At 40.5% G+C, this 22,293-nt stretch overlaps 1 protein-coding gene across 1 annotated transcript in view; it reads left to right on the forward strand.

Moving 5' to 3' along the window:
* The window catches only part of arhgap42a (Rho GTPase activating protein 42a), a 533,191-nt gene that overhangs the window by 342,377 nt on the left and 168,521 nt on the right, over positions 1–22,293 (forward strand). Inside the window, exons 5-6 of the mRNA XM_041199402.1 lie at positions 11,651–11,752; positions 19,652–19,762. Of these exons, the coding sequence (XP_041055336.1) occupies positions 11,651–11,752; positions 19,652–19,762 (213 nt within the window). The remainder of the gene's footprint in view (positions 1–11,650; positions 11,753–19,651; positions 19,763–22,293) is intronic.

Below are 22,293 nucleotides of genomic sequence, written 5' to 3' on the forward strand. Positions count from 1 at the left end.
CTAGTATCAACCTTATACTTAACAAGCTATTTTTAAGAAAAAGAGAGAAAAAAGACTAGAGACCTAAACACAAACATATGACCTTGCTTTTACTTTAAAGACTAGAAATACTCACCAATCAGCTGCTGTTTTGAGCCTGAGGAATAGAATGAACCTTAATCACCAGATACTCACCAATAACATGCTTCTTCTCCTCTAGCAGAGCAAGAATCAATTCCTGTAGGCTGAAAATGTTAAGGCAAAAGCAACCAAAAACCTCTTTCCCTTCCTCTGCTTAACTCCCTGAAGTGCTCAACTCTGGCACACTACTGTAAGTCACTCTGAAGCGCTCAACTCTGATACCATATGGTAAGTCACACTGAAGCGCTCAACTCTGGCACTGTATTATAAGTCACACTGAAGCGCTCAACTCTGGCACTGTATTGTAAGTCACACTGAAGTGCTCAATTCCAGCACTGTATTGTAACTCTTTCGAGTACAAACACATTTCCATCTGTTATCAGATGAAGTTACATTGTTTCATAGTTTGCCATTGTGAGATTTGAACTCTTGATCTTAGGGTTACAAACCCAGTACCATTACCACTTGGCTATTTAGGCCATGCTCACTGTATTGTAAGTTGCACTCAAATGTTAAGTTGCACTAAATTGGCTACTTATATATGCTCCTAACACAAGCCAACCACTTAATGAGGATACCGTTTCAACTGGTTCTTAGTTATGCTGCTCTTTCACTGGAATCCTTGAAAAGACTCGGCTTAAGGCTAAATGCTAAACAAAGGATGCAACATGCGTTTACAGATGCTCTGGAACAGTGCTCCTCCCCTGCTTGCGGCTGCACTGGAGAGAGAGGGCTGATCTGCCACCCCCCCCACCTTGACCTAGATGACCTTGGCAGATGTCCTTTGTGTAGCTGTGACTTTGAGCGGCCTGCCACTCCAGGAGACTCTTGCTGACAGCCGTGCAAGTCTTCAGTCGCCGCAGTACTGGTTGAGGACTGTGTCAATGGTCGATAGGTAGAGGAGATGCTGCCCCCATCAGAAATGCCATGAGATGAGCTTCCAGATGGAACCAGCTGCTGGTTATCATCCGCCACTTGCACTGGTTGGTTCTCCCTGCCAACTGGTGAGGTTCCAGCAGCTGGGTGTGCAGTCAAGCTCCCAGTTCCCCTGTCGCCCTGACTCTGTTCCTCTGAGCTCAGAGCCAGGGTGAAGGTGTCCAGGTTGGAACGCATCCCAACGATTGCGTCTGCAATACTCTTGGTTTGCCCCTCCAGAACAGTCACCAGTCTTTCACATGGAGGAAGCTGGCGTTCTGAAGAATAAGTGATCTCAGTGCACATGGCCAAGGTGGACACTCCACAGTCTGAACCACAGCACGCAACTCCTCTGGTATACCTGCCAAATCTTCACAGACCTGCGCTGAAAATCCAGCATCTGCTACCTCACGGATGATTCCAGAGGATCATCATCTGACTCGGAATCAGTCTCTGGATCACCCCAAACTCACCTCCAACTGCCTGAGGCCTGCTCCTCCACACTGTGCAGCAGCTGCACATACAAACGTGAGGTGCCCTCACCAGTGTGTGCATGACCCCTGTTCAAGGCGATAGTCCCTGCTGAGGTGCCAGTATCTGCGATGGCGCTTGGTGCTGAGAGAGTATGTGATGTTGCATCCTCCGAGAGTTCCTTCTCCTCCCGTGATGGAGGTGGCGGCACGGCTTCTGGCAAAGGGTGAGTGGAAGAGATTTCTTCTGTAACAGAGATACATCATTAAGGGGGTTATTAGGCATCAAAGACCTTGCCACATTAGCCCTATCAACCAACTCGTCAGTCGTTTTACTGCCCGACATGAATGGTTGGACTCCGGAGACACAAAGTATCTTTGAACAATCATGTGAAGCTTCAAATTATGAAGCTTGTCATAGTTTCAATGTGTGAACTATATTCACCAGCCAGATTGGAATAATGTCTGCTCTGCATTATATCTCCGCTAGCCCCCTCCCCTTTTCTATCAGTCTGAATCTTTTGCCATCTCACCAGACCCAGGCCTTCCTCCAATCTCACTTCTGCTTATAGTCCCGGAGAAGTCGGCGTCCATTAGCACCAGCATCTCCTCTTCAAAAGGACTTGGGACTTCCAGGTTGGGAAGTCCCCTGCCTGTATGGCCTCTCTCACAGACGTTGTGGGCTTGCTTCTCCTGAAAAAGTTTGAGAGAGATTAGTCATCAACAATTTCAAAAACTCTTATGGTTTGCCTCCAATCCATTGTCAGCTGAGTGCGTGCCAGCCTAGAAGCTATAGTCATGCGTCATATGCTCATCCCGCAAACCAGCTGTCCTATAACTAGACCATTGCTTGAAATGCACAATGGCATGGTCAAGAACAGCTTTGTCCTTGTGGAATCATGCAGCCTTTGAGGAGCAGCCAAATTCAGTTACCTCCTGCATTCTTGAGCACGACCTGTAGCAGACTGGAACAAGATTGCTCATACTGAGGCTATACTCACACTAGCTGAGCTCATCAGGTTATTTTCTGGCTCTGGGGCCAAGTCCTTCTGACCAAACCCACACTGTTGACCATCTTGGCCACCTCCTCCCACGCAGCATGTGTCTGGCTGGGCTTCCTCTCCTTGCCAGGAGGGCATAAGCTGCTCACATCAGTCTGATACTGAACGCAGGAGGGCACTGAGTGAGTCCTCATTGAATCTAGGGGCTGGCTTGGCCCTTCTAGTCCGCTTCTCCCTTTGCTCCGATGATGCAGGCATCCCTGTAGGGATACATGTAACAGATCTATGACTCCTCCATGCCAAGAAATGGGAGACTTGTTGAGGTTTAAAAAGAATGCCAGCAATGAAGAGTAACAAGGCTTGGGGACAATAACTAGAAATTAAATGCTCTCACCTTACAAGCCTGGAAACTGCACAAATCCTAGACTTTCAAACAGATTTCACAAGATGATTAGTCTGCTGGTCCCTTGATGATGTCCTGTTCCAGGGGGTCTTTTAAAGTGCTGGCCATGACCTTGTTTCAGGATCATGGCTTATGACCTTGGAGATCGGACATCCCACCCTGCAGCATTCATTGGGCAGAAGAAGGCTTCTAACCCACCCTTGATGCTAATGAGCATCAACTAGCATATTATCGGTCGTGTTCTTCAGGCGGGCCCAGACTGTTAGCAGAGGGAGGTCATGTGATGAAGCTACCAGGAGTCTGTCCAACTAGAGTTGGCACCCTACCTGAATCCTTGTTCTCACCCATGTTTCTATGGAGAGATACCTAGCAGAAAGCAAGCACCTTCTGACAAGGATGAATAGAAAATCTTAGCAAAAATCATCAGATTGCTATTTTGATATTTTAATAAAGCTGAACAGCTTTTATTGAAAGCAGTGAGTTAAACTTTGCAGCAACTTCATGAACAAATCTTGTGCCTATGCAGTTAGCTTTGTCATTATTGTGACTTTGATTGTCTTGCTGGAGAGTTTTCTGATATGCTTGAAAAATCTATACAGGCCAGAATTGGAAAAACTGCATTGCTTGCTTGTGCAGGCTGGCAAAGCAAGCATTGCAGGTGCAGCTAGATCCAAGATGGCAGAGCTGATAAGTGTTAATTCGCATCTCTTTCAGTGATGCTTTTCTTTTGGTAGACAAGATGGTGGGGAACTGAGTGGAGCAGTGCTTTAGATACTAACCTTTGACCCTTGAGACCTTGGTTCAAATCTGACCCAGAGTTTGACTTCTGCCCTGTTGACTGGCTATAAGAGTCTATGTCAAATGAGTTTGCTCAGCTTAATTCCAGACAGCATGGATAACAGCAGTAAGATAATTTGACATTAAATAACAATATCACAGAAGTCACTGAATAACTAGTGACGGAAATGAAACAATGTCAAGGAAGAACATAGTTTTTCCACTACATTAAAACGCTGGAATGCATTTGATACACAGATGTAATTATTAACTTAAGATACTTAAGCAAGGTCTGTAAAGTGGTTTGAAAGTTGTAACCAATTTTTTAAACCAATTTAAGACCACAGAAATTATGAGTGCAATTGTTAGTGGCTCCGTAAATTATGTAAATCCATGCAGTACAGTTGTACAATAAATTCACTACCACCGGCACGTTTTCTACTACTCATGGAATTTAGAAATTTTTCATGGTTCATTGATGGTCTCTAGTGGTAAAAATATGTACTGTAGCAGAATACACATAAACATAAAATGTGAATATATTAAAACCATCCCATTAGTATGTGCAGGCATCACAACATAGTTGCAAAATAATCAATGATCAACACTTTAATATCCAACTCTTAATTGCTATTTTAATCTAAAAGAAAAATGTAATATCTGTGATCCCCAATCCTGTGGGAACATACCAACTTACACACAGCTCTATATAGTAATATAGCAGAATAATATCTCTTAGGTCTAGGCTTTTCTGTAATAATAATGACAGGGCAATCAGTGCTTGCTGTTATTACAAGGTAAATCTGACAGCAACATTTGGTGTCCGTGCATACATAGTTAAACATTGAAATCCAGAAGTTGATGTCAGGGCTACCCTGCTCCCCCTCCATTGACTGTGCTGTCGCAGTCTTCAACAGTAGGATTTGCACAGAAATCACTGTAATAGTGTACACTTTGGCTAATTGCCCATTTGTCCCACATTAAAATGGCTGTAAAATTATGGCAACATGTTGGACATCCAAAATCTGGATTTCAGATTTTCCTTGATTTTGGACACCTGGGTCAAGAGTCGTTTGGGTTGACTTGGAGTGCGGGAACAAGATCAGTGCGCCACCGTAAACAAAACAAAGCTGATAACTACTCCGCGCGCCATTGAGAATGAGCACCTAACTAAGTTGCCCTGGTATTTGGGCAATAAGTCCAAATTTCATTTAACTGAATATCAAATGGAATATTTTCAAAAATGCATTGTTTTCAGACAATTCCAGTTTCTGACAGACGTATTTTGGATGCCTAACCTATGCTCTCAGGAGTAAGTGAGTTTTTAATGACATAATGGATGATAATTACTATGGACAAACTCTCTGGCCCTGAAAAAAATAATTTTAGAAGTGTAGAGTTTCATTCCCTCAGGAGAAAATTAATTTTTCAGATTTATTTTTTTTTCAGTTTTCTGTTTCTCTCTTTCTCTCCTAATCCCATTTATATATCCCACCCTTCATTTCACTCTTTATACAATGAATTAAGTGTAATTTCTATTCCCATTTATTTCTTATTGTTTGCAGTCTGTGTCTCATTGAGAATACTTCAGTCTGATAGATTGAAGAGCTTTGCTGCTGCTTTTCCTGCTTACGATGCCTCACATTTCCTGTAGAGGGTGCCACATTGAAACAGATGAGGATTTGTACAAATCTTCGCTGACAAGAACTCAAAATGTTAACTCTGTCTTTCTCTCTACAGATGCTGTCAGACCTGCTGAGTTTTTCCAGCAATTTTTGTTTTTGTTTCAGATTCCCAGCATCCACAATATTTTGCTTTTATATTAGCATAGTCGCTGATGTTAGACTTTCCCTTGACCGTTTAATATCGACAGTTCTTTTCCTTACATGTTGTTGGAAGTGGGAGGTTGAAATGTTGCAGCACCCTCCAGAGTGCACACAGAATCTGAGTGAACAAGGCAAGCTATTGTAACAGCACAAAGACTGAGAAGCAAGCGCAAATTAGAAGGTGAATTCAATGTCAAATTGGATTCAGAGAAATAGAGAGGGAGAAATAAGTGGATTGAGAGAGAAAAATTGGAGATGGACAGCAAAAGTGTTTAAAAAGTACATTTTGAAAATCTCCAAAGCCAATTAAAACTGTAAAGAATGAGATTCCACATTAATATTAGTTATTTTACAGAGAGGTTGACTTGGCAGTAACTAAAACTTACCATGCCATTAATAGGGTATTTAAACTTGAAATAACATTACTTAATTTTCTATGGTGAGTTTAGCTCATGCCTATTGTGCAAATACAGGAACTCAGCCTCTCAGTGCTTTTGATTGGGCAGGCAGAAGGGAAGATGCCATTTACGCAAAGCTAATGGTGTCGCAGCGCATCGCCAACAGTAACTTTGTGATTTCCACATTTAATTGTACATTGCCCTTCGCATCGACTTGCTGTGGAATTTGCATTTAAATATCTGCAATTTTTGAGCCAATCTATGCATCAGCAGCTGAGTTTATGTTTAGGTCTAAAGAATCCTATTTTCCTGAATGTTGTAATTTTTCACTGGTGTCTAGCCACCCTGATTCTTTTTGTCTCGATCTGACACCTGGACTTCCATTCCCAAATTATATGTATATTTATATTTAATTCATTCATACGATATATCAGTTACTGGCAAGGTCAGCATTTATTGCCCTAACTGATTGACTTGCTCGGTCATTTCAGAGGGCAGTTGAGGGTCAATCATATTCTGTTTAAATGTGGAAATACTAGCAAGCAAAATAGCTGGCATACTTAAAATAACAATTCACACAGTAACTTGATGAAACAATTCCCCAAAAACTTTAAAAATTATTTTAATGTTCTTCTTGTCTGCATATACCATATAATGAACAAACTTAATTTCATTCTCAGAATTACCTGGAAAAACTCAGCAGGTCTGGCAGCATCGGTGGAACAGAAAAGAGTTGACGTTTCGAGTCCTCATGACCCTTCAGCAGAATAGTTCTGTTGCTGGCTGCAACATTGGGTTTTTACGTCATATTGTCCGTTTCCCGCCTCATTAATTATGCAGCCACAGGAAACACACCGCCTCACTGGCGGGCGGCAGGTGACTCCCAGAAGGAAGGTGGAAATGCTTTAGGGATGTCCTCAACGCATCCCTGAAGAGATCAAACATTTCTGCCAACCCATGGGAGGTCCTGGCTTGTGACTGACCAAATTGAGAAAGTTTATTTGGGAGCACATGTGAGACATTGTCAAGAGAATGCAGAAGTAAAGTCAAGGTGTTGGAAAGAGCGCAAAAACTTCCAAACACCTCATCTCTCTAAACCTTCAAGCATCTTACCTGCCCCGCATGTGGCAGAGTCTGCAGATCGTGCATTGGACTTATCAGCCATCTCAGAACCCATTGAACCGGAGTGGAAGCATGTCTCGCTTGATCCCGTGGGACTTCTGAAGAAGGAGAGAATGACCAGATAATAGGTTTTTTAAGTGACATTAATTGAGGGATAAATACTGGCCAGGACAACAGGAATAACACCCTTACTGTTCTTTGGAATAGTGCCATGGAATCTTTTTACATCCATCTGAGAGGGCAGATGGGGCCTCAATTCAGTGTCTCAATTAAAAGATGCAGCACCTTTGGTGCAGCACTCCCTCAGTACTGCAGTGCAGTGTCAGCTTGAAGTCGTGGAATGGGACTTGAACCCACAATCTCCTGACTCAGGAGTGAGAGTGTTTCCAGTTGAGCCATGATAATGGCGTGGCTCATGTTCACAACCTATGCACATGTGGCCAGCATCAGTACAATAACAGAAAAAGAGTGACACAAGAAATTGAATAGAACAGACCAGTGGCGTGCTGAGACAGTGCTTCTGCTGCCTTGAGGAGCCCTGCAGAACCCAAGACTGGGTCTCAAGATTGGTGGGTGATATGCTGTACACTGTGTAACCCTGCCATCATGAGAGGACAACCTTTGCCACCAGCTATAAGGTGAGAAGCTGAAGAGCAGGAGCGTGAGGAGGAAGAGAAAGGGAGGGTACAACTTAGCCAACCATTTTATCTCCTGAAGATGATATTGGAAACCTCAGCTTACTCCTTAAAGCTTTTCTGTCACTGACCACACTGCATTGAAAAAATAAGAGCCACCACAAAATAACATTTCAAACCATCATGGCATATTGTATACGAAGGTAAGCAACCACCCTTGTGCATTCCCTCAGTGCTTATCTTGCAAGTGACTTTGTCTGTGCTAGTGCTTCTATGCGATGCTACTCCAGTGGCTCCTTCATGGTTGGTGGAAGGAAGCTGACTTTCAGTGGAAGAGTCTGCAGATGGCCTTGCGACATGACCTCGAGGAACACTGAGCCTAGAAGGCATGGATTCAGAGTGCACCATTTTGGCATTGACAGCAGCAGACCTAGTTGACTGTCTGACAGACAACAGCAAGGACATGGGTGGAGTGGCTGGAGTGGGAGGACCCATGTTGTCATCCTAAGAAAAGGCAGTAGGCCCCAGCTCTATGAGCAGTCCCTGGGCAGTGCCTCAGCAATCGTAGTGGGAGGACTAATTGCTGGACTCCCGTAACACCCTGACCTTGTAAAGCTTCAGTCTGAGTGAACTCCACTGCAGCACTCAGGCTTTTGGTGGAAGCTGCTTATGCTGCAGTGGAAGCTGAGACATCAGACAGTACATTATGAAGAACACGCTTGTGAAAACACTGACTTCCATGCTGGATAAAATGGGCTCCAAGGCCTTCGTAAAGCATTGAACCAAACTGGGACCAGAGTCTTCTGTTGAACACAGCCTTTCTAGCAGGCATCCCTTTTAGTGTTGATCATCCATAAGTTTTCCTTTGTAGCCTCTACCATCAAAATACTAATGAGTCCTTTAGAGCAGAACTCATTTGCGACCCCATCATCTGACAAACTGGCACCTTGTTATCCTTGTTCCCTGCCTTGACTGCATTACACTTGTGCCTGGTCTCTCAGTCTCTACTATGTGAATATGAAATCAAGTGACAGGGTTTCTCCTTCATCAGTCTTTTGTTGGTATTCCTCCATTCCCTGGCCAAGTTGCACTTCTTGGGCATCTGAAAGGAAAAATCATAAGAGTAGGGTTGTGGTGCCATTGGGGTGAGAGGTGCTGCTTCTAAGTTTTTATTTGTTTATGGGATATGGACGTCGCTGGTGTTGTAAAAAGATGAGATTACTCGAGTTTGTGAGTTTCTAGTAAACAAAGGTTTATTCAAGCATCTGCTGGGAGAGATCATCTTGGTTGCTCTTCCAGGGATCTCTGAATAAATAACTCAAGGTCTGTGTGTCATATTTATGTCTTTTAGTTATCACATTTCACTGCGCTGCCTAGAGTTGTGGAATAAGGATGAAGTGGAATGTGAGAAGGAAAATTAGCTATGGGGATACCATCACCTTGAGGAAAAGGAAATATTTACATTTACATAATGCTTTCACAATCACTGGATGCCCTAAAGCACTTTATGAAGTGTAGTCATTGTTAAAACTCTCATCTTATAGCCTAATAGCCTATTGGAAGAGAGATAGAATGAGGATGGGGAATTAAAGTTATTTTTTATTTGTCCTTGGGGTGTGAGCATCACTGACAAGGCCAGTACTTATTGTGACCCCGAATTGCCCCTGAGAAGGTAGCGGTGAGCTGTCTTCTTGAACGGCTGCAATCCCTGCGGTGTAGGGACACCCGCAGTGTTTTTTTGCTGTAGCAATTTGATACAACTGAATGGCTTGCTGGACCATTTCAGAGAGCAGTTAAAAGCCAACCACATTGTCTATAGATCTAAAATCAGTTGATAAGGATGGCAGATTTCCTCCCATGAAAGAAAATGGGTTTTTGCGACAATCCAGAAGTTTCATGATCATTATTAATGAGTATGGTATGTTATTCTAGATTTATTAATTGAATTTAAATTCCCCTAGCTGTCATGGTGGGATTTGAACTCGTGTCTCTAGTGTGTTAGTTTGGGCCTCTGGATTACTTGTTCAGTAACATTACCACTATGCTACCCTTACCCCAAGTTAGTGTGTAAAGTGTGTGGGGATGTGAGAGAGCACATCTTTTCCCTAAAGACAGTTTCTTATGTGATAGGGAATGTTGTATCTTATTAAACTTGGGAAGAAGATCCTGTAAGTATCTGTACTAATGGTGAATATCACCTAAACTATGGTTATCTATTTTAAAATTGTGTAATTGTAGGCTACATAATCTAATCATGTGATACTACATTTTTCACTCACAACAATTGCAGTCAACATTAAAACTTACATGGTGCAATGTACATCATGATTTAAAGCTATGTATTGGCTTGAGCTTACCTTCTTAGTTCCTAAATGATATGCATATAGTCAGACTATTGGCTGTGTCGAAGTTCTGTCGAAGGGTCATGAGGACTCGAAACGTCAGCTCTTTTCTTCTCCGCCAATGCTGCCAGACCTGCTGAGTTTTTCCAGGTAATTCTGTTTTTGTCTTGGATTTCCAGCATCCGCAGTTTTTTCGTTTTTATATTGGCTGTGTATAGTGCCCATTCCAGTTTTTTCAGAAACTCAAAACACTCTTTTATCCATGCAATTACATTACAACTCATGAAGTGAGGTTTTGAATTTTACTGGAAGTCAAAATACTTTTATTACATGCTAGCAATATAATTCCAATCATGCAAAAGAGAAGAGAATCAGTTTATAGGAGTTGACAATACAAGAGACCATTCAGCCTGTCATGTTTGTGCCAATTTTTTGCTCAAGCATTCTAGAACTAATCCCAGTGCCTGATCTGCCTTCATAGTACAGTATCTTCCTCTGCTTAGAATATTTATCCAGCCTTTCCTCTAGAGTTCCAGATGTAATCCCTCAACCACTTCCTGTGGCAAAGCATGTTCCAACAACCTTCTGTGGAAAGAAATTGATCTCACCTGTCTCCTCAGTCTTGGTGTCTTTTGTTCATTTAAAAAACTTCCGTTTATATTTCTCTGCTTTAGTAAAAATAGTCCTAGCTCCTCATGTCTCTCCTCATAGTTTCCTATCTCTGGCATCACCCTGATGAGATAATTTTGTTTACCCTCTATGTTTTAATGTCCCTTCTTTAATAGAACATTTGAAATTGCAGTGCATGTAACAAACATCTTGCATAAATTCTGATTATTTGTTTATTCATACTGCATTCAACTATTTATAAAAACCCAAAATACTATTTTTTAAATGGATTTATCCACTTGCTCTTTCAGAAAATTATTTCAGACATAAGAAACTTATGTATTTTTTTCTGGTTCAATTTGTTTCAGTCACTGGCAGATTTAGTATGACAGAAGCATTAAAATTAATTTCAGTCTTAAAAGAAAATGTCATTTATTTTTTTGTAACGGCCTTAATTTTCTTTTTCAAAAACTCACCATGAACCCATTATAGAGCAATCTTGAACAATTTTTGATCAAACAAATTCTGTTAAATGTTGTTCTATACTGAATAGAATTCTTAGTTATTTTGAAGGGAAAATGCATTTGGATATAATACATTAAAATATTCTCCTGAAGGGGAAATCCTTACTTAGGCTAACTTTTTATTTCCATACTTGTCATCCACATAAAAAGATGATTGATTTAAGAAACAATGTTTATGCTGAGTTGATCAAAATTGATTTTTTTTCAACGCATGTATTGGTAAGCAATGTTTTAGGAGATTACAAAGTCAAGGAAATTAGTACCCTTCAATTAACTAGTAATATTCAGTTCAGTACAAGATTAATAGTTGATTCATGGTAGCTTCAAATTAATTGGTTTAGTGTTGTTTCCATTCTTATTAATTTGTTTTTATTAATCATTTCTTCTTGTAAAGAAATTAGAATCAATTCTGCCCACAGCCCAATATTGCCATTGTCAAACAAACAAAGGGAATAAAACACTGAACTGTTTCTAGTCAATTGTTTTCAAAGAGTATATTTTTTTTTAGGATGGGAAGAAAAAATTTGATAAAGAAAGTGAAAAATACTATTCTATATTGGAGAAGCATTTGAATCTGTCATCAAGGAAAAAAGAAGCACATTTACAAGAGGTAAGAAAGTTCTAGCCATATAGGATTATTTATTACAGCCTGAAATGCAAATATGTTTTAAATTCCCTTAATTAGTTAATTGTCAGGAATAATCATTCCAGATCTGCAAGGAATTCCCATTTTCACACATCCCATTTATACAATTTGGCACAAATTTTAGTCAAAATCTGCCCTGGAGAAAATAGCCTTTGGACTTTAATGGGCCCAATTTTAATGCTATGTAAGTGGTTGGGTTTCAAATTATTTAAAATCTTACTTTTTTTTTCTATTATTTAAGAAGACAGTTGGATTCTTTACTGGTTCTGGGCCATGAACCTATAACCTATGCTCAAGTCAAAGGGTTAAGGAGAGAGCATTGTACTGGAATTCTTTACTGGTATTGTTCAATGGTAGTCAACCCATGCCAAGAGATTAGAAGGGAGCCCTTCCATTTCTTTGTTGCAGAGTCAAAAAGAGTTTCCCATCAGATCGATAAAATCTTTTTGGACCAAGATTTTAGGACGAGGAATAGAAGAAATGAAAAATATTTGTGATATCAGTGCTGTCATGGAAGATTTCTTCACATGAGTATGAGTTTTGTTTTGCCAGTTTTTCCTACTCACCTCTTGACTTCTTGTGAGAGTAGGATTTCTGGAAAAACAGATGTCTGCTTCTGTTGAAACAGTTGCCAGATGGCATCATTTTGAATGCTTGGCTGAGCTCCAAAATGACTAACACACTCAGCTCAGCAGGCTTTGTTTAGGCAACTTTCAGAGTGCGAGAACTTTGATTGATTTCTCTAATACCTCGTAATAGTTATTTTTCTTTATATAAGTACATATGTGCATACAAATTAGAAGAAGAAATAGGCCATTCAGTTTCTCGAGCCTGCTCCACCATTTGATAAGATCATGGCTGATCTGATTGTGGTGTGAACTCTCCTGCCTATCACTTATACCCTTTGACTCCCTTGTCAATCAAGAATCTAACTGACCTTGCCTCTACTGTTCTCTTTGGAAGAGAATTCCGCAGACCAAAGATCTTCTGAGAGAAAAAACTTCTCCTCATCCCGGCCTTAAATGAGAGACCTCTTATTTTTAAACTCTCTCTCCTGGTTCTAGTCTCTCTCTCTCTCACAAGGGGAAACATCCTCTCAGCATCCACTTGTTAGCTCCCCTCTGGATCTTATATGTTTCAATAAGATCATCTCTCATTCTTAAAATCTCTGGTGGATAAAGGCCCAGCCTGGCAAACTTTTCTACACAAAATAACCCCTTCATCCCAGGAACCAGTCCTGTGCACCTTCTCTGCACTGCTTCTAATGCTATTATATCCTTTCTCAAGTAAGGAGATCAAAACTGTACACAGCAGTCCAGATGTGGGAAAGGATTTTCCGGTCCTGCCCAAGGTGGGAATTGTCAGGGGAAGGATGGAAAATTTAACAGACCAACCAAAGGCCCATTGACTTTGGTCAGGTATTTCCTGTTCCATGGCAGACGGGACCAGAAAATCCTGGCCGTGGTCTCACCAATGCCCTATATAGTTGTAACAAAACTTCCCTACTTTTATATTTCATTCCCTTTGCAATAAACACCAACATTCAATTTGCCTTCTCAATCACTTGCTATATTTGCATACTAACTTTTGGTGATTCATGTACCAGGATACCCAGATCCCTGTACGCTAGAGCCCTGCAAACTCTTTTCATATAAATAATATACTGCCTTTCTGTTCTTCCTGCCAAAGTGGACAGGTTCACATTTTCCCACATTGTACTCCATCTGCCAATTTTTTGCCCACTCACTTAACCTATCTAAATCCCTTTGTAGACTCTTGGGCTGGGATTTTCCAGCCCTATCATGACAGGACCCACTGCAGGAGATGCGGTGGCCCTGCCAAAAGTCCATTGACTCCCAGTGGACCAGATTATCCAGTGGCGAGCAGGGCTGGAAAACCCTACTCTCTCAATTTACTTTGCTACTTATCCTTGTGTCATCAGCAAATTTAGCAACCATATACTCGGTCTTTTCATCCACATCAGTTATATAGATTGTAAATCCTTGAAGACCCAACATTGATCCCCGTGGAACTCCATTAGTTACATCTTGTCAACTCGAAAATGACTCTTTGCTTTATGTTAGCTAAACAATTCTCTATCCATGACGTTTCTCCCTATACCATGAACTCTTATTTGATGTGGTAACCTTTGATGTAACCTTATCAAACACCTTTTGGAAATCCAGGTGCACCACATCTACAGATTCTTCTTTATCTGCATTACTTGTTGCTTCCTAATAATTATGATATAACATGTCATGCAACGTGTGCCAGGTGAACAAAATCCACAAGGGAAACTTGGCTATGCTATCACAACAGTTTTGCAATTTTTATTTATTATGAGAAGATTTGTGCACTGAATTCAGAAATAATAAACCCAGTAACACCTTTAGAGATTTTAAAAACTAAATTAAAACATTTATTTAAAAAAATTTCAAGCACATATATAAGATTACAGTTACCTAATACTATAACAAATCCCAAAATTCCTAATTAACCTGACACACCCCCTTTAAAGCAACAGTCCAAGATCGATTTTAAATTTAAATAGCAAGCCAGCAAGTTTATCACAGCATCCACTTGACAGTAGAATTCCAAAGGTTTTCCTCCATCTTTGATTACTGGACACTGCAGACTTCTGCAAAAGTGACTGGAGGCTTCCTTAAGGTTATTTTACATGGTCCTGTTGGATCTTACATGGCCACACAACGTAACATTCCATTCTCTCTCTTTAATCTGTAAATTCCATTGTTCTATATATATTTGGGAATTTAATTTTCCCATAATTAGAAAATCTTTTATGTTGCCAATATGGTCAGTGCCTTTGGGAAAATAAACATACGGCTTGGCCCTGCTTATCTTGTTAGTTGTAAATATCCTATCATCCCTTTGAAACCCAAACAGCCCTTTCAAATATCTAAAAATGCAAATTTCCTTCCCTTCACCTATTATATGCTAAGCCCTCATCCATGTTTACTCATTAGCATTTCAAATGCCTTTTACCCCTAATTTATTTTGATAATTTCAAGCTTGCAGTCTACCTGACTAATTCAATTAAATCACACAGACAGAATCATACATATTCACACCCATAAACCTACTTTACAATAAGCCATAATAACATTATGAAAAAATGTTAGTTTCATGACAATTAGTCAAACATGATTTCTCTTCTACAAAACCCTGTTGGCTCTTCCTAATTGCATTAAGATTTTCTATGTGTCCTGCTATAACTTCCTTAATAACAGATTCAAGCACTTTCACTCTGACTAACTGGCCTGTAGTTGCCTGCTTTCTGTTTTTCCTTTCTTGAATAAAGGAGTTACATTTTTTTCCAATGGGACCTTTCCAGGATCTAGAGAATTTTGGAAAATTAAAGCCAATGCATCTAATATCTCTGCAGCCACTTATTTTAGGACCCTAGGATAAAGTCTGTCAGGTCCTGGTGACTTGTCTGCTTTTAGTTCTAATAGTTTTCTTAGTAACATTTTCCTGGTGATTGTAATTGTTTTGAGTTTCCCCATCCCTTTCACCTCCTGATTTACAAGTATTTCTGGGATGTTATCTGTGTCTTCTACAGTGAAGACAGACACAAAATATCTGTCCAGTGCTTCCGCCATTTCCTTATTTCCCATTATTAATTCCATGGACTCTCACTCTGGAGGGCCCACACTTACTTCAGTTACTATTTTCCTTTTTAAATTGTTGTATAAGATCTGAAGCCTGTTTTAATATTTCTAGCTAGCTTTCTCTCATACTCTAATTTCTCCCTCACTTTTCTAATCAGTCTTTGCTGGTTTTTAAATTTTGTCCAATCTTCTGACCTACCATTAATCTTCGCATAGTTCTATGCTTTTTCTTTCAACTTGATACTATTTGACACTATCTTTAACTTCCTTAGTTATACATGGATGGCACATCCTCCTCATAGAGTCTTTCTTTCTTACTAGAATGTATATTTGCTGAACATTATGAAATATCCTCTTGAATGCCTGCCACTACATTTCTACTGACTTAACCCTCAACTTTTTTTCTAGTTCACTTTAGCCAGCCCTGATTTCATATCCTTGTAATTGCCTTTATTTAAGTTTAAAAATACTAGTCTTAGACCCACTCTCTCTCCCTCAAACTGAATGTGAAATTCAATCATGTTATGATCACTGCTACCCAGAGGCTCCTTTACGATGAGGTTATTAATTAATTCTGCCTCATTGCACACTACCAGGTCTAGAATAGCCTGCTCTAACAAATTGTCCCAGAAACACTATGAAATAATCTTACAGGCTAAAATAAAAGCAAAATACTGTGGATACTAGAGATCTAAAATAAAAACAAAGTGCTAGAAAAACTCAGCAGGTTTGGTAGCATCTTTGGAGAGAGAAATAGAGTTAATGTTTTGAGTCCAAAATGATTAATCTTCTGAACTCAGAATTCATCGGAATGAATTAATCTTCCAGGCTTTGCCGATGTGAATTGTCCAATCTACATATAGGTTAAAATCGCTCATGCTAATTGGCAATCTCTTACTTAGAAGCCCCCATCATTTCTTCCTGTATACCCCAATCCTACAGCATTGCTACTTTTAGAAGGCCTATCAACTCTCACAAATGACTTCTTCCCTCTGCTATTTCTTATCTCCACCCGAACTGACTCTGCATCTTGACCTTTAGAACTAAGGTCATCCTTCATCTATTGTACTAATGCCATCCTTAATTAACAGAGCAGCCCCACCACCTTATCCTAGCTTCCTGTCCTTCCAAAATGTCAAGTACCCTGAATATTTGGGTCTCAGCATTGTCCACCTTACAGCATCTCTGTAATGGCTATCAGGTCATACATATTTATTCCTATTTGAGCTGACAATTCACCTATTCTGTAGAAATGAGATGAGAATTCAGATACAGAGCCTTTAGTTCTGTCTGTTAAATATTTTTGCAAACGGCAGCAGTTCAAGAAGGCAGCCCACCACCACCTTCTCAAGGGCAACCAGAGATATGTCATAATTATTGGCCTAGCCAGTGATGGCCACATTCCATGAATGAATTAAAAAAAAAGCTCTGGCCTTATCTGCTGCTGCACTCATATGTTTGTACACTCTGGCCCTTCCTGCCACATTCTGATTGTCATTACCCTTTTTTCTACCTTGTTCTCTTGCCATGCCCTTCTCTTTTAATTTAATACATCTTTCCTCACATGATCCCTCACCCCCACTATTTAGTTTAAAGCCCTCTCTACCGCCCTAGTTATACAAGTCGCAAGAACAGTAGTCTCAGTACTGTTCAGGTGAAGACTGTCCCAAGACTACAGCCCCCACTTTTCCCAGTACTGGTGTCCCATGAATCAAAATCCATTCTCCCACACCAATCTTTGAGCCACACATTCAATTCCCTAACCTTATTTACCCTATGCCAATTAACTTGTGGTTCAGGTAATAATCCAGAGATTATTACCTTTGAAGTTCTGCTTTATAATTTAGCCCCTAGCTGCTCATACTCCCTCAGCAGAACCTCTTTCCTGGTACTATCTATTGTGTTAGCACAAAGACATCTGGATCCTCCCCGTCCACTGCAAGTTCCTCTCCAGCCCAGAGCAGATGTCCCAAACCCTAGCACCGGGCAGGCATCACAGCCATTTGGACTCTCATTCTCGACTACAGAAAACTGTGTCGATCCCCCTGACCACACTGTCCCCTATTACCACTACATTCTTATTTACTTCACCTGCTTGAATGGTTTCCTGTACCACAGTGCCACGGACAGTATGCTCATCCATCCTTCAGGCCCCACATTCTTCCATACAAGCTGCAAGAACCTCGAATCTGTTGGACAATTGCAAGGGCTGAGGCTTCTTCACTTCTGTCTTCTGGGTCTTCATACCTGACACACTCATAGGCATACCCTCCTGTCCCTGACCGTGGACCACATCAAATGGCCCTAGCCTAAGGATTGTGACTGCCTTCTGGAACAAAGTATCCAGGCAACTTTCCACCCCTCCCTTCCATTACCCCAATGCATCACAGTGTCAGCCTCCAGCTCAATGGCTCTGAGCTAAAATTCCTCAAGCTGCAAACACTTAATGCAGGTGTGGTTGCCATGGATCACAGAGGCACCTGTGAGCTCCCACATACTGCATCCGCAACACATTATCTGTCTGGCCAACTTTATTGTGTTTTAGTTAACTAGATAATTATTTTATTTCATTTTCTGTTTTAATTAATGTGTCTAGTCTTGGTGTGCTTATATTATTATTATATCAACTTATGTTTTACTTACCCTGATTGAAATTCTCTAGGAAACACTCAATAGCCAATTATCTACTGTTTTCCTTGATATCACATCTCAATATTTGCTTCTGAACATGGACTCTGAATCCACAGACTGGCTGCAGCTAGCCTTGGTCTGTCTCCAAAGTCTCATGCTCTTTCGCACTTCTGTCAGCCTCGCTGTATCACCGAAGTCTCGTGCTGTCTTTTGCTCTTTTGTCAGCCTCGCAACCTCTGATCTCTGATGCTTTCCTTTGCTCTTTTGTCAGCCCCGCCGTGTTTATTTACACCAAATTAAGAGATCTGAAATGGATAAAAGCTTCTTGTATTGATGCCATGAATAGCTGTGGCTGATTGACTTTTACAAGATTGTATACTGAGCAGTTTTCAAAGCCTCTGCTTATTTTGTCAATTTCAAGATCATTTCAAAGACTTCCCAATGGCTCATTGGTTCTATACATAATGGATACTGGGAGAGTGAGGATGGAGGGTGCAAGGGACGCGTGGAAGCAGCAATAGGGACATGGAAGATATTGGGGGGTTGGGAGATCTGAGGAGCAATGGGGGCACTGAGCGAGCTTTGGGGTATGAGGGAGTGTGGGGTTATGAGAGGGCATAGGAATGAGGAGGCTTGGAGGGATGTGGCCCAAGAGCCGTGGAGGGCCCAACAGTCATGATTACAACTGGATGGTGTCCCAGTAAATGGAGATGGGCATTTTAGCCTGTTGATCTTGCTATCTGCCCACCTCTCTTACCGCCTCAGGCCTGCCAATGGAGGTGGCGGGCCTGACTCCAATCCGTCCCTGCCTCCCCAGAACGAAAATATGGTGGGCAGGGGCCTCCTTAATGGAGATAGTTTTGCAGTGTTGAGAACTTTCCATCTCCTTCATAAAAATTTGGCCCCAAATCTGTAAACACTGATATTGGGCAGCCTAACTCTAGAATATCATTGCCTACCTTAAAAATCCTGTTCAGCATTTGGGCAAAAACCTCAAGAATCTATCTAACACCAAGTAAAACATTGCTAAAATAAGTGACATCGGAATCCAAAATTGATGCATTTTTTGGTTTATTGGTTTTAGTGTGAAAAGTCCAAATTTACACATTTACTTAATCCCCATATTATGGTAATTTCAAAAAATCAGTGAAAATATGCAACCAGTTTATCCGCCTCTGTAGAAAGAAAACATAGGCAAACAATTTAGGTGTAAACCCATGGTAATAACTGGAAGATAAGTCAGGCCCCTTATTGTGCTGAACATAACAAGGAGAACATGCAAAAAACCAAGTCAGATCTGCTGCCTGCTATTGTACAGAAATAGTTAATGGGTATAGTAACCTAAGGAAACTTGTTTCTGCCATTATATAAACACCTGTGAATACATGATTTAAAAAAGCAGGAAAAAGGTTAAAATAATGCTGAATGACATAAGAATTGCAAGAGTCAATCTGGATTTATATTTGGGTATATTGGAGACTACTTCAAGATCTGTTTTTAACCATTTACATAGCACCAATCAATCTAATGAACTTTAAACTTTTGAGTTTTGATTAAAGTGAATTGGTATTCTGAACAAAATGCAAATTCTTTCTATTTACAGGCTGACACACAAATTGACAAGGAACGGCAGAATTTTTATGAAGCTTCATTGGAGTATGTGTTCAAAGTTCAAGAAGTTCAGGAAAAGAAGAAATTTGAGTTTGTTGAACCTGTAAGTCATAGAATCACAAAATGGTTACAGCGCAGGAGCAGCCGCTACTTGGCCTGCTCTGTCTGTAGTTGCCCTCTGAAGGAGCAATTTACCATAGATCTGCAACCGTTTCCTTTTTAGATAATGATCCAATTCCCTTTTGAAAACCTCAATTGACCTTGCCTCCATCACACTCTCGGGCAGTGCATTCCTAACCCTAACTACTCGCTGCATGAATAAGTTTTTGCCCATGTTGCTATTGTTTTTTCAGTTAATTTAAATCTGTGCCCTCTAGTTCTCAATATTTTCACCACTGGGAACAGTTTCTCACCATCGGCCCTGCCTAGGCCCCTCATGATTTGAATACCTCTCCCAAATCTAATCTCAACCCTCTCCTCCAGAAAGAAGAATCCCAACTTCTCCAATCATTTTACGTAACTGGTTCCAGGTGTGAGGAACTTCGGTCTCATGAATCTTTTCTGCACCTTCTCTAATGCTTTCACATCATCCCTAAGTGTGGTGACCAGAACTGGACACAATGCTCCAGTTGAGGCTGAACCAGTGTTGTATAGAGGATTAACATAACTTCCTTGCCTTTGTAAACTGCACCCCTATTGATAAGGCCCGGGATACGGTATACTTTATTAACCATTCTCTGAACCAGCCCTGCCACATTCAATGACTTATGCATATATACACCCAGGTCTCTCTGATCCTGCATCCCCTTTAGAATTGTATCCTTTATTTTATATTGTCTCTCCGCGTTCTTTGTATCAAAATGAATCACTTCAGACTTCTCTGAATTAGATTTCATCTGCCATCTGTCTACCCATTCCACCAACCTGAGTATGTACTTTAAAGTTCTACACTGTCCTCCTCATGTTCACAATATTTCCAAACTTTGTATCATGCACAAATTTTGAAATTGTACCCTGTATATCAAGGTCATTAATATATATGAGGAAGAGCAAGAGTCCTACACTGGTCCCTGGGGAGCTCCACAGTAAACCATCCTCCAGTTCACCACTACTCTTTGTTTTCTGTCACTCAGCCAATTTCATATCCAAGTTGCCACTGTCCATTTTATTTCTTGAGCTCTAACTTTGCTCAGAAGTCTGTTATGTAGCACCTTATCACATGTATTTTAGAAGCCAATGTATAACACATCACCAGCATTGTCCTCATCAGAAAAACTCAAGCAAGTTAGTTAAACACGATTTGCTCTTAACAAATCCATGATAAATTTCCTTAGTTGAGCCGCATTTGCCTATGTGGCTATTAATTTTGTCCTGAATTATTGTTCCTAAAGCTTCTGCACCACTAAGGTTAGACTGACTGGCCTGTAGTTGCTGGGCTTATCTTTACAACCAATTTTTTAACAAGTGTAAGATTTGCAATTCTTCCCTTTCCTATCTTGCCTGAACATCTTGTATCCAGGAATATTTCATATCCAGCCCTGCCCTTCTTTGAGCCAGGTCTCTGTTATCTCCACAATATCACATTTCCACGTGGCCTTTCTCCACTCCCGAGTCTAAGGAAGATTGGAAAATTATGGCCAGTGCCTTCACAATTTCCACTCTCATTTCCTTCAGTATCCTTGGATGCATCTGATCCAATGCCTCATCAACTTTAGGTAAAGACAGCCTATCCAATATGCCCTTCTTTTCAGTTTGAATCCCTTCAAATGTCTAAACTACTTCTTCTTTCACCATGACCTGGGCATCATCTTCTTCCTTGGTAAAGACAGATACAAGGTATTCATTTGATATCTCAGCAATACGTAAATCTCCTTTTTGGTCCCTATTTGGCCCTAATCTTCCTCTTATCATCCTTTGATATTTATATGCCTATCAATGCCTTTTGCATCCCTTTTATGTTAGCTGTCAGTCTCTTCTCATACTCTCTCTTTGCTTCCCTTATTTATTTTTTTCAATTACCCTCTATGTTTAGGCTGGTTCTCAATTGTATTATCCTGACATCGGCCATAAGCTGTCACTTTTTCTTCATCATCTTATCATTATCGCTTTTGTCATCCAGGGAGCTCTGGATTTATTTGTCTTCCCTTCCATTTCAAGGGATTATGCCTTGACTATACTTGAACAATCTCTTCTTTAAAGGCATCCCATTGTTCAGTTACAGTTTTGCTTGCTAATTTTTAATTCCAATTTATCTGTGCCTGATCCATTCTTACCCCATTGAAGTTGGCTTTCCCCCCCAGTTAATTATTCTTAATCGCGATTACTCCATGTCCTTTTCCATAGCCAACCTAAACCTTATATTACAATGATCAGTGTCCCCTAAATGTTCTCCTACTGATACCTGATGCACCTGCCTCACCTCATTCCTTAGAACTAGGTCCAGCAATGCCTCCTTTTTCATTGGATTGGAAGCAAACTGCTGTAGAAAATTATCCTGAAATATCTTGCCACTCTCTACCCTTTACACTACTACTACTATATCTATATTTGGATAATTAATATAACAGCTCTATAATTCTTGCACTTCTCTGTAATTTCCTTGCAAATTTGTTCCTCTACATCTTCCCCGCTACA

Source organism: Carcharodon carcharias, chromosome 11 (assembly GCF_017639515.1).
Source record: "Carcharodon carcharias isolate sCarCar2 chromosome 11, sCarCar2.pri, whole genome shotgun sequence".
In the NCBI taxonomy this organism is placed as follows: Eukaryota; Metazoa; Chordata; class Chondrichthyes; order Lamniformes; family Lamnidae; genus Carcharodon; species Carcharodon carcharias.